Source organism: Ursus maritimus, unplaced genomic scaffold, assembly GCF_017311325.1.
Source record: "Ursus maritimus isolate PB19 unplaced genomic scaffold, ASM1731132v1 scaffold_4, whole genome shotgun sequence".
Classification (NCBI taxonomy): domain Eukaryota; kingdom Metazoa; phylum Chordata; class Mammalia; order Carnivora; family Ursidae; genus Ursus; species Ursus maritimus.
In genome coordinates, this window is record NW_024426552.1 from 62,704,413 (window position 1) to 62,719,254 (window position 14,842).

The 14,842-nt window shown below is 35.6% G+C and overlaps 1 protein-coding gene across 4 annotated transcripts in view; it reads right to left on the reverse strand.

Annotated features, from left to right (window-relative positions):
* Positions 1-14,842, reverse strand: part of GSK3B (glycogen synthase kinase 3 beta) — a 197,797-nt gene that overhangs the window by 13,142 nt on the left and 169,813 nt on the right. For all 4 annotated transcript variants that reach the window (XM_040621305.1, XM_040621306.1, XM_008708193.2 and 1 more), the window contains 2 exons: positions 14,554-14,740; positions 384-482 (listed from right to left, as the gene is read on the reverse strand). In XM_040621305.1, the coding sequence (XP_040477239.1) occupies positions 384-482; positions 14,554-14,740 (286 nt within the window). The remainder of the gene's footprint in view (positions 1-383; positions 483-14,553; positions 14,741-14,842) is intronic.

Genomic DNA, 14,842 nt, shown 5'->3' on the forward strand with positions numbered 1-14,842 from the left:
ATACAAATATAATTTATACTCAGAATGATGAAACAAAAGTAAATTATCTTCAATAATTTTGCATTTGTACAGATTGCTTTCTGCTATGGGCATCTCATCTGATGTGTATTTATCAAGAAATTATGACTTTAAAGATAACTAAGATGACAGAACTTAACATTATAATAAGATATTTACAATTTATATATAAAGTATTTATGGAGTCCATTTGTGCTTTTTGGAAACAAAGAAACATTTTATTCACATTTATTCATTTGGCTGTACTATGTTTTTGAAGCTTGGAGGGTATTAAATGTTCATATGCAACGCATGAAATAAAATAGATGTAGTCGCATCTTTCTAAAAAAATAAAATGTTTTTAGAGAAGAGACTTATGTTCTCACCTGAGGCTGCTGTGGCATTTGTAGGGGTTGAAGCAGCTGCTTGAATCCGAGCATGAGGAGGAATAAGGATGGTAGCTAGAGGTGGATTACTTGACAGTTCTAAAGAAAAGGTAAGACACACATTAGAGGTCATTCTTAACTTTGTAGGTGAAACTACTTTTATTGGTAACAATAAACATAAAAGTGCATTTAAACACTGGCTTAAAAGAAAAAAAGACACAATAAACCTACACCTAAAACTAAATCAATGAGCTAGTAATCAACTTACACAGAAAGTCCACAGAAATGTTTACATATAACTAAGGCATTACCTGCTAAACTTAGAATATGTCTGAGAACTAAAGGTAGTTTGGGGAACGTACTGGCCAAAAGTTTGAGAATAAGCATATTACTAAGATATATTTCCATCTTTCATTAACTTAAATATACTAGGTTTTCCCACACTACTCTGACAATGTTTGACTACAGGAATTGAGAGTGATGGTGTTATAGAAAAGAGAACAGGGCTAATGTCTGTGTGTGTATATGTATGTATGCACCACCGCATGCATGGACCAACCTACCCAACAGTTAAAGTTTCATTGCTTTATTAAAAATAAGAATGCTCTTATTCCATTCTATTTTGCTTTTTAACTCAGTAAGATTGTTACTTTGTTAGTTTGAAATAGGCTTTTTACCTGCACGCAGAAGTTTCTGTCAATACTATACAGAGTGGCTTTCTTCAGAGAATCAAGTTCTATATATAAGCCTTAAGAAATAATTTAAGATGATATTGGATCTAATGATGTAGACAGATAGCAAGGAGTGTGGTAAGCTTTTACATGTAAGAATCTGGTGTTAGCTTTAGGTAATGTGACCGTTCTCCTGGTCTTCTCAGGATAACCCTGGTTAATTCTTGTTATTCGAGCATTTACCCAGTAACTTCATTTTCACTCAAATAAGTGCTGTAATTCGAAGGGATAATTATACAACCATACTAGCTACAGGAAGACTTTATTCCCTGTGCTAAAACATACATTTTGACAATTCACAGACATAGCATGGAATAAAAAAAATAAGAAATAGTACAATCTTAAAGTAAATTTGCATAACATCAAATTAACCATTTTAAAGTGCCCAGTTCAGTGGCATTTCATACATTCACAATGTTGTACAACCATCCATCACCTCTGTCTAGTTTCAAAGCACTGTCATTACTCAAAGGGAAACCTTTCAGCAGTCACTCCCCATTCATCTCTCCCACCAGCCCCTAGCAAGTGAAAGAGTGTTTTAATACTGTAGTTTAAATGTCTTCTGGGGGTGCCTGGGTAGCTCAGTCGGTTGGGTGTCCGACTCTTGATTTCAGCTCAGGTCATGATCTCAGGGTTGTGTGACTGAGCCCTGCGCTGGGCTCCACACTCAGCGTGGGGTCTGCTCCTCCCTCTCTCTCTCAAATAAATAAAATCTTTAAAAACAAATTTAAAAAAATAAAAATGTTTTTTGTTGCAAAGCCCCGTTGACTTATTTGAACTGGCACCTAAATTTTGTGCTAAATGATACCAGATTCTGGTTTAAAAAAAAAAAAAAAACACCAAAAAACCAAAAACCAACAAGCTCATGCCAAGATTTGTGAAAAATGAATGGGACCAAAAGCCTAAAACTGAGAGAAGACTATTCATTATTTTTTCCCCTTAAGTGAGAAGATGTAGGGAAGCTCCTCAAATTAACAGGTGGAAGACAGTTGGAAAATCACGGCCCTACTTATCAGGTTTGAAGAGATAATGTTTTCTCAAAATCAGCTTTAGTAGCTGTATTGGTTCTCACTGAGGAATAGGAAGATCCTAGGTTGTTTTATTCAAATTAGTCCAATTTCAACCCATAATCTTATACCTAGGAAAGCAAGAGAATCCCAATTACCATGGCTGATGACTCCATGGTTCTAGAATAAAAATTAATGAATGTGGCAGTTACTCTTCATTAACCTAAAAGGAAGATTTACCAACCCAGTAACAATTAAAATCTGCTAAAATAGAAAGCCTTTTTTAAACATCCATCCATCCATCCATCCATGCTCCCATCTATCTATCAATACTGAGCATGAAACAGTGAGTTAGGTCCCAGGACAGAAAAAGATAACTGTCTTTGTCTGATCAACAGAAATTGAAAATGGAAGGACAACTGCACAAATAAGCTAGCAAGAAAGGCATTTAACCTATTCAGGATAGGAGCACTTTTTAAATTAAAAAATCTCTATGACCAAGTAAGTGCCCAACATCTAAAAGGAAATCTAAAAAAGGAAAAGATGATCAGAGATTTTAAGATAAGACATTTTGACACAGCCACTTTTAAGATAATCTTTAAAATAAACTGAATATCGTCCCTTCACTTGTGGTCCATGCTACCCACTTTCTCCCATTCATTTACTCTCTTTTATCAGATCACTTATCTTTCTATGTATCTGTATGCCCAGTTGTGGGGGCATGGTGGTTTTATGTGACACACACACACACACACACACACACACACACACGGGCAGGGCTTGAAAAAAAAGCAGCTTCTTTTTCCTTAGAGAGGAGACAGCCATTTTGGTCTTGGATAGGGAGAGAGAGGTAACTAGTGAGAGGAAAGAAGGAGAAAAGTGAAGAAAATAAGAGGCAAGAAAAGGAGAACCTATGAGATCCTGGAGGTTTTGCCATTTTCAAAGACAAAGAGGAGAGTAAAGTCCACAAAATAACTAAAAGGACTAGATTCTTAACCTAGAGTCAATGAGTAGCCTTTGGGTGGAGGGGAGGGCTTTTGCAAATTTGTTTGAATTTAACATTCTAAAAGTTAAGGAATGCTAACCCCCGCCCCCAACCTCTATAAACTCACTGTCCTTCTCTTCCCTAATTATAGGAATTTCTTGAGGTCCACTGCTTTCCATCTATTACCTTTCCTCTACTTCAGAAAGGTTGTTGTCATAACTTTCGCCTATGTGGAAGAGGAAGGCTCCTTAAACTCTTGCTATAGTCCTGTTCTCTACACTAAAGTCTGCCCCTTTTGTGGGGACAGATCACGGGCATTCCTATGGGGCTGGCACAAAATGGTTGAAATGATTTTTTGCTCATGACAATTACTCCCAGTCTCCCTGTCTATCCATGACAGTGAGTACTCAGTAAAGAAACTGAGTCAGTGAGTGTGGATACAAACTACAGGGTGGGCAAAGAATGTAAAAAAGGATGGTATCTTAGAGGACAGGAACAGCAGAGCAAAAGAGCCTTTCAGGATCAGGGAGAATGCATGTATTCTTGAAGACAAAGAATAAGGAGTGTAGAAGAGACTGAAAATAAAAAGCAAGCTAATACTTATTGAATAAATATGTGTGCTAGGCTTGAGAGTAGGGAGATAATTAAGGAACAATGAGGTCCATAATACTGAAGTGGGGCTAGCTTTGGAGAAGAGGTAGGAAGAACAAGACAGACCATGCTATCTCAGAGACGTGGCTCAAAATAACATGGCAACAGGTTCACAAGGTTTTAGAAAAGTTAACAATGGTGAAGGTTTCTTTAACCAACTGCAGATGACATGAAACAGATGACATCAAAAACCACACAGTAGGGGCGGCTGGGTGGCTCAGTCGCTAAGCGTCTGCCTTCGGCTCCCGGTGTTCTGGGATCGAGCCCCACATCAGGCTCCTTGGCTGGGAGCCTGCTTCTTCCTTTCCCACTCCCCCTGCTTGTGTTCCCTCTTTCACTGGCTGTCTCTCTCTCTGTCAAATAAATAAATAAAATCTTTAAAAAAAAAAAAAGTCTCTTAAAAAAAAAAACCACACAATAGTTTATCAGGGAATATCAAGAATCTTTTGATAGTGTATCAATCATTATGTGCTCCATAACCAAACATTTTAATGGACAGTTTAAAGAAAAGCCAAATGAATTTAAAAAGTTATCAATAAAACCAAGATAGATATCTATCAGCCAAAAGGCAGACCAAATTCATTTAATTGAATTTTGCTGCACTGTTGTTTAGAATTGCAAATGAAAGAGGAAACATTCCCATGAAAAGATAAACTGAATAAATTTAACCATACTGGACTGCCTGATAAAACAATCTTTTAAAATATTAAAATAAAACATAAATCTAGTTGACAAAACCTTGAGTACTCCTTAAAGTTTCTATTCTTCCAAATATATGAGTCCCAATTTTAAGGATAAGAGGTAGATAAGAAACCTTCCTGGGTTTTTTTTTGTGGGGGGGGCGGGGAGCAGTGGGTCAGTGGGTATGTAGGGTATATATGTTTGTTCAAACTGTGGATATTGGGAAAGCTGATAATAAAGATAATACATTTGGGAGAAGCGATCAATGTGTTAACCAGAGGGAAGAAATCAATCCCTTTGTTTACCAGACCTTCTCTTACAGTGATATAATAAAATGCCAGTCATCAGGTAGAAAGTTACATTCTTCATTAGCTGTGAAACCGAACCTGCAGATCTCCAGAAAGGAGTCACTAAAAGAGGCAGACTTACTTTTTCTTCTACAGTTAGTCTGAAGTCTTCCTGTGTGTATCAGGCTTCCTATCTATGTATGAAAATTGCCGGTGGTTGTCTATACAAAGTGGTATTTCTCTACAGAAAGGTTTAGATGATTTTCAGAATGGCATGTCCATTTTATTTGTGTACTTTTTTTGAGTAATAATTCAAATGCTGGGATGTGCAACTTGATTTCACACATTACTAAATTCTAATGTTGCTTATTTGGATTTTTTTAAAAGATAAACAACCCTATCACAATGGCTCCTCTCCTCTCCTAACAATTTCAAAGTGCCCAGAAAATCCCTAAGTTTCTAACTAAATCCTAAAATTAAACAAATAACTAAATTAATTAGAAGATCAGACAAATAGTAAACAAATAATTACAAGGCTCACTACTGTTTCTTGGTGATATTAACGATGTTTAATGTGAGGACTACATAATATCTACACAAATCCATGACTACTTTGCCTTGGAACTGCCCAAGAGGGAGTATCACAATTTATACCAGTCACCCAAAAATGTCTGAATGCGTTTAGTATACTACATTTATAGAAGTGATAGACTTTGAAAGTTATCTAGCAAAATGCTAGTATTTTAAAAGTTCTGGTGATTAAAAAGAATAGGTCTTAATAACCTACAAACCTAACCAACTCCATTCTTGATGAAGTATAATAAATGTAGCATATGAATTATTTTATCTAGCTGGCTAATAACCTTTTGTGGCATCTAAAAATAATACTGCTAATATTCTGCATCCTGAGAAAGTGAGTCTGTGTTTTCTGTATCCACTTATACCATGATTTTACATTCTCACCCTATCGTGGTTTTTAGCTCCCTCCCGCCTCCTTCCCTCCCTCTCTTCCTTCCTTCCTTCATCTTTCTGAAGTAAATTCATTTTTATAATAATCAGCATTTGGGAGCTGAAAGTGTCCTTGAATATTCTTTACTCCAATTTTTTTTTTTTTTTTTAAGTGAGGAAACTCAGAGATAGTACCTTGGCCAAGGTCTACAACTAGTTTAAAGACTGAGAACTAGACTTTAGGTCTGTCTGACTTACCTCCTTTCATATGCAATACTGCATATCTTTATTGCCTTGGTTATAAATCATATACTACTAGTGTTCTGGTCTTCCTGGAAGTATATCTGTCCAAACCACACACAGAACTTTAAGATATTAATTTTTGATTGTTTGTTCCTATACCATTCCACATTCTTCCCTGTAGTATGGTCAAACAGTGGACAAAATCACCTCAGGGAAAAATGACAATTAATTCTCATAAATAATTAATAATTTAGATCCTAATATCTTGAATACAGTCAACATTTTTGTCATTGGTTCTTTAGCTACCTGAACTAAGAGACTTATCTGCCTCCTTTCAGTCACTCAAGAATTTTCTCAAGTTCTCCCTGTAGTGTATTTCCATTGGTTTAGCATTTTAACACCTAGAAGAGTACAACTTGCTTACCTAGAAAATTTACTCTTCTAGGTTTTTTATGAAATATTAAAGAATAATTCTGACATCAACTCCCTTGATAAGTATGAACAACTCCACTTCTTATTTATTTACCAGAATAATCCACTTAATTTAAAACCAAATTTCCTCAAGTCCATTGTTCTATAAAGGCCTTTTATAGTCATTTTCACTCAAAAGAACACACAATAGGAAACAGGGATAGCCACATAAAAAGTTTACAGTTCAGTTTAAAAAAAAACAAAACGTACAGAGGCATTGCAAATTAGAACAGTCTATGAGTTTCACTTTGTGATCTGGTTCATATCCCACATGTAAAACAAGAGTTTCTATCTTATGTAAATTTATCCTTGCTATTGTAAATTATAATAATATGTAATAATTATAATAAGTCTAAACCAAAAAATCCCAACTCAGGGATTTATAGTAATTTGAGAATAATATCGGAAGAATCATCATTACCTCAAGTTGTTGAAATACTGTGGCTATTTAATTAATTAATTTTTAAGGATTTATTTATTTATTTTAGAGAGAGAGAGAATGAGCATGAGCATGAGCATGAGTGGAAGGAGCAGAGGGAGAGGAAAAGAGAATCTGGAGCAGACTCTACACTGAGTGCAGAGCCTGATGCGGAGCTCTATCTCATGACCCTGAGATCACGTTGAGCCGAAATCAAGAGTTGGATGATTAGCCCACTGCGCCTCTCAGGCGCCCCTACTGTGGCCATTTTAGATGTAGCTAAGGATAAGGGAGGCTAAAAGAAACTGCCCAGGACATAGAAAGGCAGATAAGCAGGTAGCTGACCATATTTATGTGTATCACTATTCTGTAACAGGAAAATTGGTTTAAAATTCATTGCTACAAAGATCATGGAACCCCCTAAATAATGATAATGATTTACAATGATTAAAAAAAAATTTTAATTCCATATAACAAATTTTATAAATAAGTAATCTGCTTTCAAATGAAGGAAGTATAACCCATTGATGAACTGGGATTCTAGAACACTTGCTTTTATTGCTTATCCCCAACTTAATCTCAATTCCATTTTCATTACGTCCTATTCTGTAACATATAAAATAAAATCTCTCTGATCCCTTTCCTATTTTTTTTTTAAGATTTTATTTACTTATTTAAGAGAGAGAGAGAGAGAGAGAGAGATAATCTCAAGCAGACTCCATGCTAAGTGTGGAGCCCGACTCGGGGCTGGATCCCAGGACTCTGAGATCATGACCTGAGCTGAAACCAAGAGTCAGACGCTTAACTGACTGCGCCACCCAGGCACCCCTTTTCCCCTATTTTTTTGTTTTCTCTATTATTGTCCTTTTTTTCACTTGCTTTCTGGAACCTCTTTGCTATTTCATCTGCTTTCCTCATGTGCAGATACTCTTGCCGTTTTACCCCAAGACATCCAATTTGCCTGAGTTTGCATGGTGCTCTCTGGCAGCCTCAAACATCCTATTTTAACTCTCATTTAAGCAGTTCCCCCTTCTTCTGGTCCAGCCAATAAGCCACCACTCCTCTATATATCCCCACAAATCTACCAATCCCTCAGATAACCCAACTAAGTAATAAAACAGTAATCTTCAAACTAAATCATTTTAATGTTTTGATAATCTCTATTCATCTTTGCTCAACTCCCAACTTGTCCTTTGCCCTCAGGGGATAATGTTTGCTAAAATAACTTCACTTGGCAGAATTTCTTATAAATTAGGTAGAAAATTGGTATTGGGAATGTGTGGTGGGATTAATGGGAGACTCACGTTTAAACATACAAAGCAACCTATTTCCCAATATATTCCAGCCTTGGAATAGGCAAGGAATTGGTGAATATAGAAAATAATGATCCCTGTTGGAATTTCCTGATTCCACCTGCTTCCTAAGGTCTGATTCAGTTATGTCCCACCTTTGAGATCCAAACACCGAAGGAAAAGAGGGCGTGCCAAAGGTCTGTCCAGGTTTCCAATGTCTAGATGCAGACAGTATCAGTCAGGGGGTCCCAGAACACTGAAGCACCAGTGCCAGAAAAATGAGACATCTGATAATCTGACTTGTGGATCCAGGAGGTCAAAAGGATCTCCAAGTTTTCTGTCTCATATCTGCTCATCTCTCTTCCTCCTCTAGCTCATCACAGAAATACTTGTTTTAATTATATGAGTGTAATACTAATTATCATTTATAGCTAATTACTCATGGCACAGAAATAAACATCAAAGTGCAATTAGCTTTGTTGTTAAGCTTTACCTTAATACAACCCTGTGTTTTATTCAAGTGTTTAATCTTCATAGTTCTATTCAAAATGTAGGTTTACTTTACTAATTAAAACAACACTAGGGGCGCCTGGGTGTCTCAGTCGGTTAGGCTCAGGTCATGATCCCGGGGTCCTGGGGTTGAGCCCCGCATCGGGCTCCCTGCTCAGTGCAGAGCCTGCTTCTGCCTCTCCTCCTGGCTTGTGCTCTCTCGTTATCTCTGTCTCTCTTTCTCTCTCTCTCTCAAAAAAACCCCAACACTAACAGCAACTATAAAGAACATTAGAAATGTCTAATAAATATTGGTTGCATGAACCAACACTGGGTTTATTTAAAAGTGGCATGTGTCACTCAAACATTCATTAAGTACCTACTACATGCAGTCAAGGAATTATCTTTATTCCATTTGGGGGGGATTAGTACAGACTTCACAAAAATTTGTGAGGATGGAGGAGTGTTTTATAGCAGAACTTGACTAACACCCTCCCACCCTTAGTGTTTCTTATCTCTGGACTCTCTCTAGCTATACAACCAATTGGGTGATTGATTCTCCTTTTTTCAAACTCTTGTATTACCCAGTTTTATTCTGATCATTTATTAATTGCAATTAAGTAATATGTGCTTTGAAGTTGTATCTGCACAACAGTTACATCTTTGCCTTGGTAAACAAGATCATCATTTGGAAGCATTGATCCAAAATCAGAATATAGAGGATCAAATATAACAACATCAAATAATACTTCTTTCCTGGACAGCTGTGCCCTTACACAGAAACACTTTTCAAGTGTACTACTGATGTAGAAGGAAAGGAAGAAAGTACTACAGGTGATCATAACCCAGTTTCAGAATAGCTGCTAAGATAAGGCATTTTAATGCTTAAAAAACAAGGGCTATCTCTCAAAATGATGGAACTTTCAATTTAATACATTTAGTTTTATGGAAAATAATTTCAAGGACATATTTACAGAGTTCATTCATGTACATCCTTTTCATTGCTTGCAGAGTCACAGAAATACTTGGAGCTGTAGAGATTGCATACTACATCTACACACACCAAATCCAAATATATACATATTCTTTAAGTCCTCCAAAGATACATATGTACATCCAGACATACAGAAAACCATAGTTATGTTTGATATTCTGGGCAAATATAACAATTTGAAATCTCAAAATAAAACAATCTTCACACCTTTTAAAAATATGTAAATATCAGACATGTATAAAGTTTGAACCACATTATTTATTCTTCTTCAAATTGAGCCTTTACTTTAAAAGGCACGTGTCAAAGCTGAAGTTAATAAAATCTTTAGGGACTTTCAAGGACATTAAAGTTATTGATTCTATTAGTTTACAATATGAAAACTGCCTGTTCACAAGTCTTTCCAATATTTTCAAGACCATATTCTAAAATCTAAGCCAATTTATTTTCATGTCCATTTGTCTGAGTGTAATTTACTAGAGAATAGGTAAATAACATTTACCAGGTCATGATTCATTATATTGCAATAAACTCAGGACCACAATGCCCAATGAAACACCACTTCACACTCACTAGGATGGCTATTGAAAAAAAAAAAAAAAAAGGAGAAGGAGAAGGAGAAGAAGAGGAGGAAAATAAGTATTGGCAAGGATATGGAGAAACTGGAACTCTTGTACATTGCTGGTGAGAATGTAAAACATGCAAACCACTGTGGAAAATAGTCTGGCAGTTCCTCAAAAAGTTAAACATAGAATTACCATATGACTCAGCAATACCCAAAAGAATTAAAAATAAGTATTCAAATAAATACTTGTACACAAATGGTCCTAGCAGCACCATTCACAATAGTCAAAAGGTAGAAACAAACCAAATATCCATCAAAAGATGATGGATAAACAAAAATGTGGTGTATCCATACACTGTGGACTGAATGTACCCCCCTAGAATTCATACGCTTAAGTCCTACTCCCCAATGTAATAGTATTTGGAAATGGGGCCCTTAAGAGGTAACTAGGTCATGAGGGTAGAACCCCCTTGATTGGGATTAGTGGCCCTGTAAGAGAAAACAAGAGAGGTAATCTCTTTCTACCATATGAGGATACGGTAAGAAAGTAGCCATTTGCAAACCAGGAAGTAGGCCCTCATCAGACACTGAGTCTACCAGCACCTTGATCTTGAACTTCCCAGTCTCCAGAACTCTGAGATAAAAATGTTTACTGTTTAAGCCACAGAGCCTCTGGTATTTTGTTACAGGAGCCTGTACTGATTAAGACATAATACAGTGGAATATTATTCAGCCATAAAAAGGAATAAAATACTAATACAGCGCTACAACATGGATGAACCTTGAAAACGTTATGCTAAGTGAAAGAAGCCATACACAAAAGGTCACATGATATTATTTCATTTATATAAAATATCCAGAATAGGTTAAGTCCAGAAGCAGGAAACACACTGGTGGTTTCCAGGGGTTGGAGGAGGAGTTAATGGAGACTGATTGCTTAATGGGTATGGAGTTTTCTTTAGGAGCAATGAAAATGTTTTGGAACTTGATTGAGGCAGTAGTGGTAAAACATTGTGAATATACTAAGTAAACTGAATTGCTTACTTTAAAATGGCTCACCTTATGTTATATGAATTCTCAGTTTTCAAAAAAGTTTAGAAATTCATAGAAAAACAAATTTAGTTGTTTTTAAAATTTTATTTTCTTAGTAATAATGAAAAATTATTAGTCAATGACTAAAGAATCAAACGCAGTTATTTTTAAAATGGTACACATGAGCACTGAAATGGAATCCTGGATTTTAAAGATTTTTTTTTTAAAGATTTTATTTATTTATTTGACAGAGACAGCCGGAGAGAGAGGGAACACAAGCAGGGGGAGTGGGAGAGGAAGAAGCAGGCTCCCAGCGGAGGAGCCCGATGTGGGACTCGATCCCGGAACGCTGGGATCACACCCTGAGCCAAAGGCAGACGCTTAATGACTGCGCTACCCAGGCGCCCCGGAATCCTGGATTTTAAAATCTGATTAAATAAAATGTTTAACACATACATTACAGAGTACATACCTAATATGTCTGAATATAGGGAGAATTATTCTCCAAAATGTATCCAGCATAAATATCTTGTTGTGTTTGGGGTTCTACCAAGTTGCTTACTTGACAAAAGGCTTCCTTGATTCATGTATTTTGAGAAACAAAGTACTTATTGGAGAAGATACTTAGTGTGAATAAAACCACAATCAATACTGGTTTGGGAAACTCTAAAGTTCACCTGACAGAACTGGTTAAAAAAAGGGAGACAAATAAATTTAACATTAACTTAGTTTCTGATGCCAAGATTCTGCAGTTGCCAAGTGTTGCATGTCACTGGATACACAGCCTTTTAGAGACCACTTTAAAAAGCAACTCAGAAGATAGTTATATGTACAGATAATAAACAGATACCTAGAGTACAAAAACAAAACAACCTATGAAAATGGATACTTGTAGAATTTCCAGTGGTGGCCTCATATAGACTCAAAAACTGCTTCAAATAAAAAAATTTATGGTAGCTCAAAATGCAGCTCTACTATGACAAAGACACAGATATAAAAGATACATATAAAAAGTATTAATAAAATTGTTTTACGAAATTTGAGAGGTAAAAAATGTAAAGTTCCTAAATATTAATTTTATATAATGCATAATTTTTTTATTTAAAAATTTTATTCTTTTCCCTTTCACAGCTAAATAGGAGAGAAATACAAAGGATTTGTGGCATGCTTCTCTGCTACCTGACATACACAGAATATTGAACTGAATTTCATAGTTGAAGTTGTATTCATAGATAAAACAAAAGTAAGTATAGAAATTATTGTATAGACTTTGGAGAAAGAAATCATCTTTTTTTTATTATAATATTTTTTTGTTATATTATGTTAGTCACCATACAGTACATCCCCAGTTTTTGATGTAAAGTTCGATGATTCATTAGTTGCATATAACACCCAATGCACCATGCAATACGTGCCCTCCTTACTACCCATCACCAGCCTATCCCATTCCCCCACCCCCCTCCCCTCTGAAGCCCTCAGTTAAGCATGAGAGACTATAATGCATAATTTTAAATACATTTGAGTTAACCAAAAGAAACCTTTTTGGGATATTCTTAATGGGAAAGTAGAGTATCACTTTATACTCAAGGATTATCAGTATATGCATTAGAGGAAAGACTGAAAAGAGCTACACTATAAAATCTTACAGTGATTAATTCGAATGCTAAAAAGTGATTATTTGGGGACTGTGATTTTAATTTTCTCTATACTTCTTTTGCATTTTCAACATTTTCCTCAATACATACGTACCACTCTTGATTAAAACAAAGCAGTAAAAATTGAAAATAAAACTTATTTTCTTAATGATACAAAATCATAGAATCTTTGCTCTAAAAGAGTCTAACCTATGGCCAAATTGGAATAATCTTATCTATAACATTTGACATCATCCAGCTTTTTCCTGATATAAAGATCGGTATTTTGGAAACAAACAAACAAAAACTTGTTTCACTGTTAAACAAGTGAAAACTTCATTGAATCAATAATTTTATTTAGTCTCTATAGATCTATGCCAGGGGCTGAGGTTTGTATAATAAACTAAAATACGTACTGTTCTCTAATTTTCTGCTACTACTATTTTCAATTTTATGATCAGGAGAAAGAATACAGGTCTACACCTTTCGTTAGAAGATTATTCATGAGGTATGTTTAGACCAGTCTCAAAAGCTCCTTAAGTCTTCACTTTCCCAGGATCTATTGTCAATTCTGTTCCTTTGTATACCCTACTAGCCATTCATTAACGTTAATCTTAAAATGGTGTAGCCAGGACCTAAAACAACATTCCAAATGATTTCTGATCAGCCCTAAATAGAATTAATCCCAGGATATCTGAACATTTTTCCTTTATGAATGTAGTTTAAGACTATAGCAGCACTGCTAGTAGTCACATGTTATTGACTGCATAAGATGATAGTCAATGGAATCATCCAAGTCTATTTTACTAGCAACTCATGTCTTCCAAATCTACTACTTAAGCGATGCATTTTCCCACCTTCAATTTTAGAAAAGTTTAAATATGGGAGGAAAATTCATCTTAGAATAAAGGAAATATATCTATTTCCTGGTCACAGAAAGCTCTCCAACTCCCTTCTATATTTTTAGCTTGACTAAGCTGCTAATCAATCCATCGGCTATTTATTGCTTGTTTTATCTATAGGAAATTGCATACTTTTAATGTTCAGTTTATGAAGAAAATCAGCATCAAAGGCAGTGTAGTTGATTAAATGAATCACTTAGGGTCTGAATCAGAGAGGAAAGAAAAGCAAACACTAAAGTGATTAAGAAATAATGACTCTCCCTAGAAACCATCAGTGCACAAACTCCGTTTTCCCTCTCAACATTTTCTCAGCAGCATCAATGGTGCCAAGCCCCAGAAGGCAAGAGAATTTCCCTATCTACATCCCTTATGTAAGTTCTAAGAAAGAGAGTACTAGAATTCCAGTTTTCCTTCTGTTTGTAAGATATCTGGCTTTATACAAATATAGCCACCAATTTATTTCCATGTTTAAAAAATTTGATATAAATCCTGGAAAGTAAAAGAAATGCTAATATTCTAAGTTTCAAATACAAACTTGAAGGTTAAATTGTACATTAGTCTTAATAGTGAAATCTCTATTACTTCTCATGTGCCAAGATTTATTATAATCTGCCAAAAATGAGAAAAGCTACCTCTACTGGAAAAATTTTATCTGCCACTATTTTGTTCAAAACCATACAAGTAGTAGCCTAATAAGTGGTTAGAAAGGATGTTTCCTACCTGTATAAGTACTTAACATGTCCACTTTTGTCCTATCAGATTTTAATTAAAAGAATATCACTTCACACACATATGTAGCTTTCTCAGAAATGGTAAAAAACAAAACTAAGTGTTTGGAATTACCTTGAGTGGTGAAGTTGAAGAGTGCAGGTGTGTCTCGCCCATTTGGTAGTTTGACATTTGGGTCCCTTAATTCATCAAAAAATGAATGTGCACAAGCTTCCAGTGGTGTCAATCGGGCAGTTGGTGTATACTCCAGCAGACGGCTACACAGTGCAATTGCCTCCGGTGGCGTCCGGGGTCGGAAGACCTGCAGTACAAAAAAGGGCAAAGAACAATTAATGCTTTATTGTAAGAACTGTAGCAAATTATCTTTTGAGTATGAGTTAATTCCCACCATGTACAACAACAT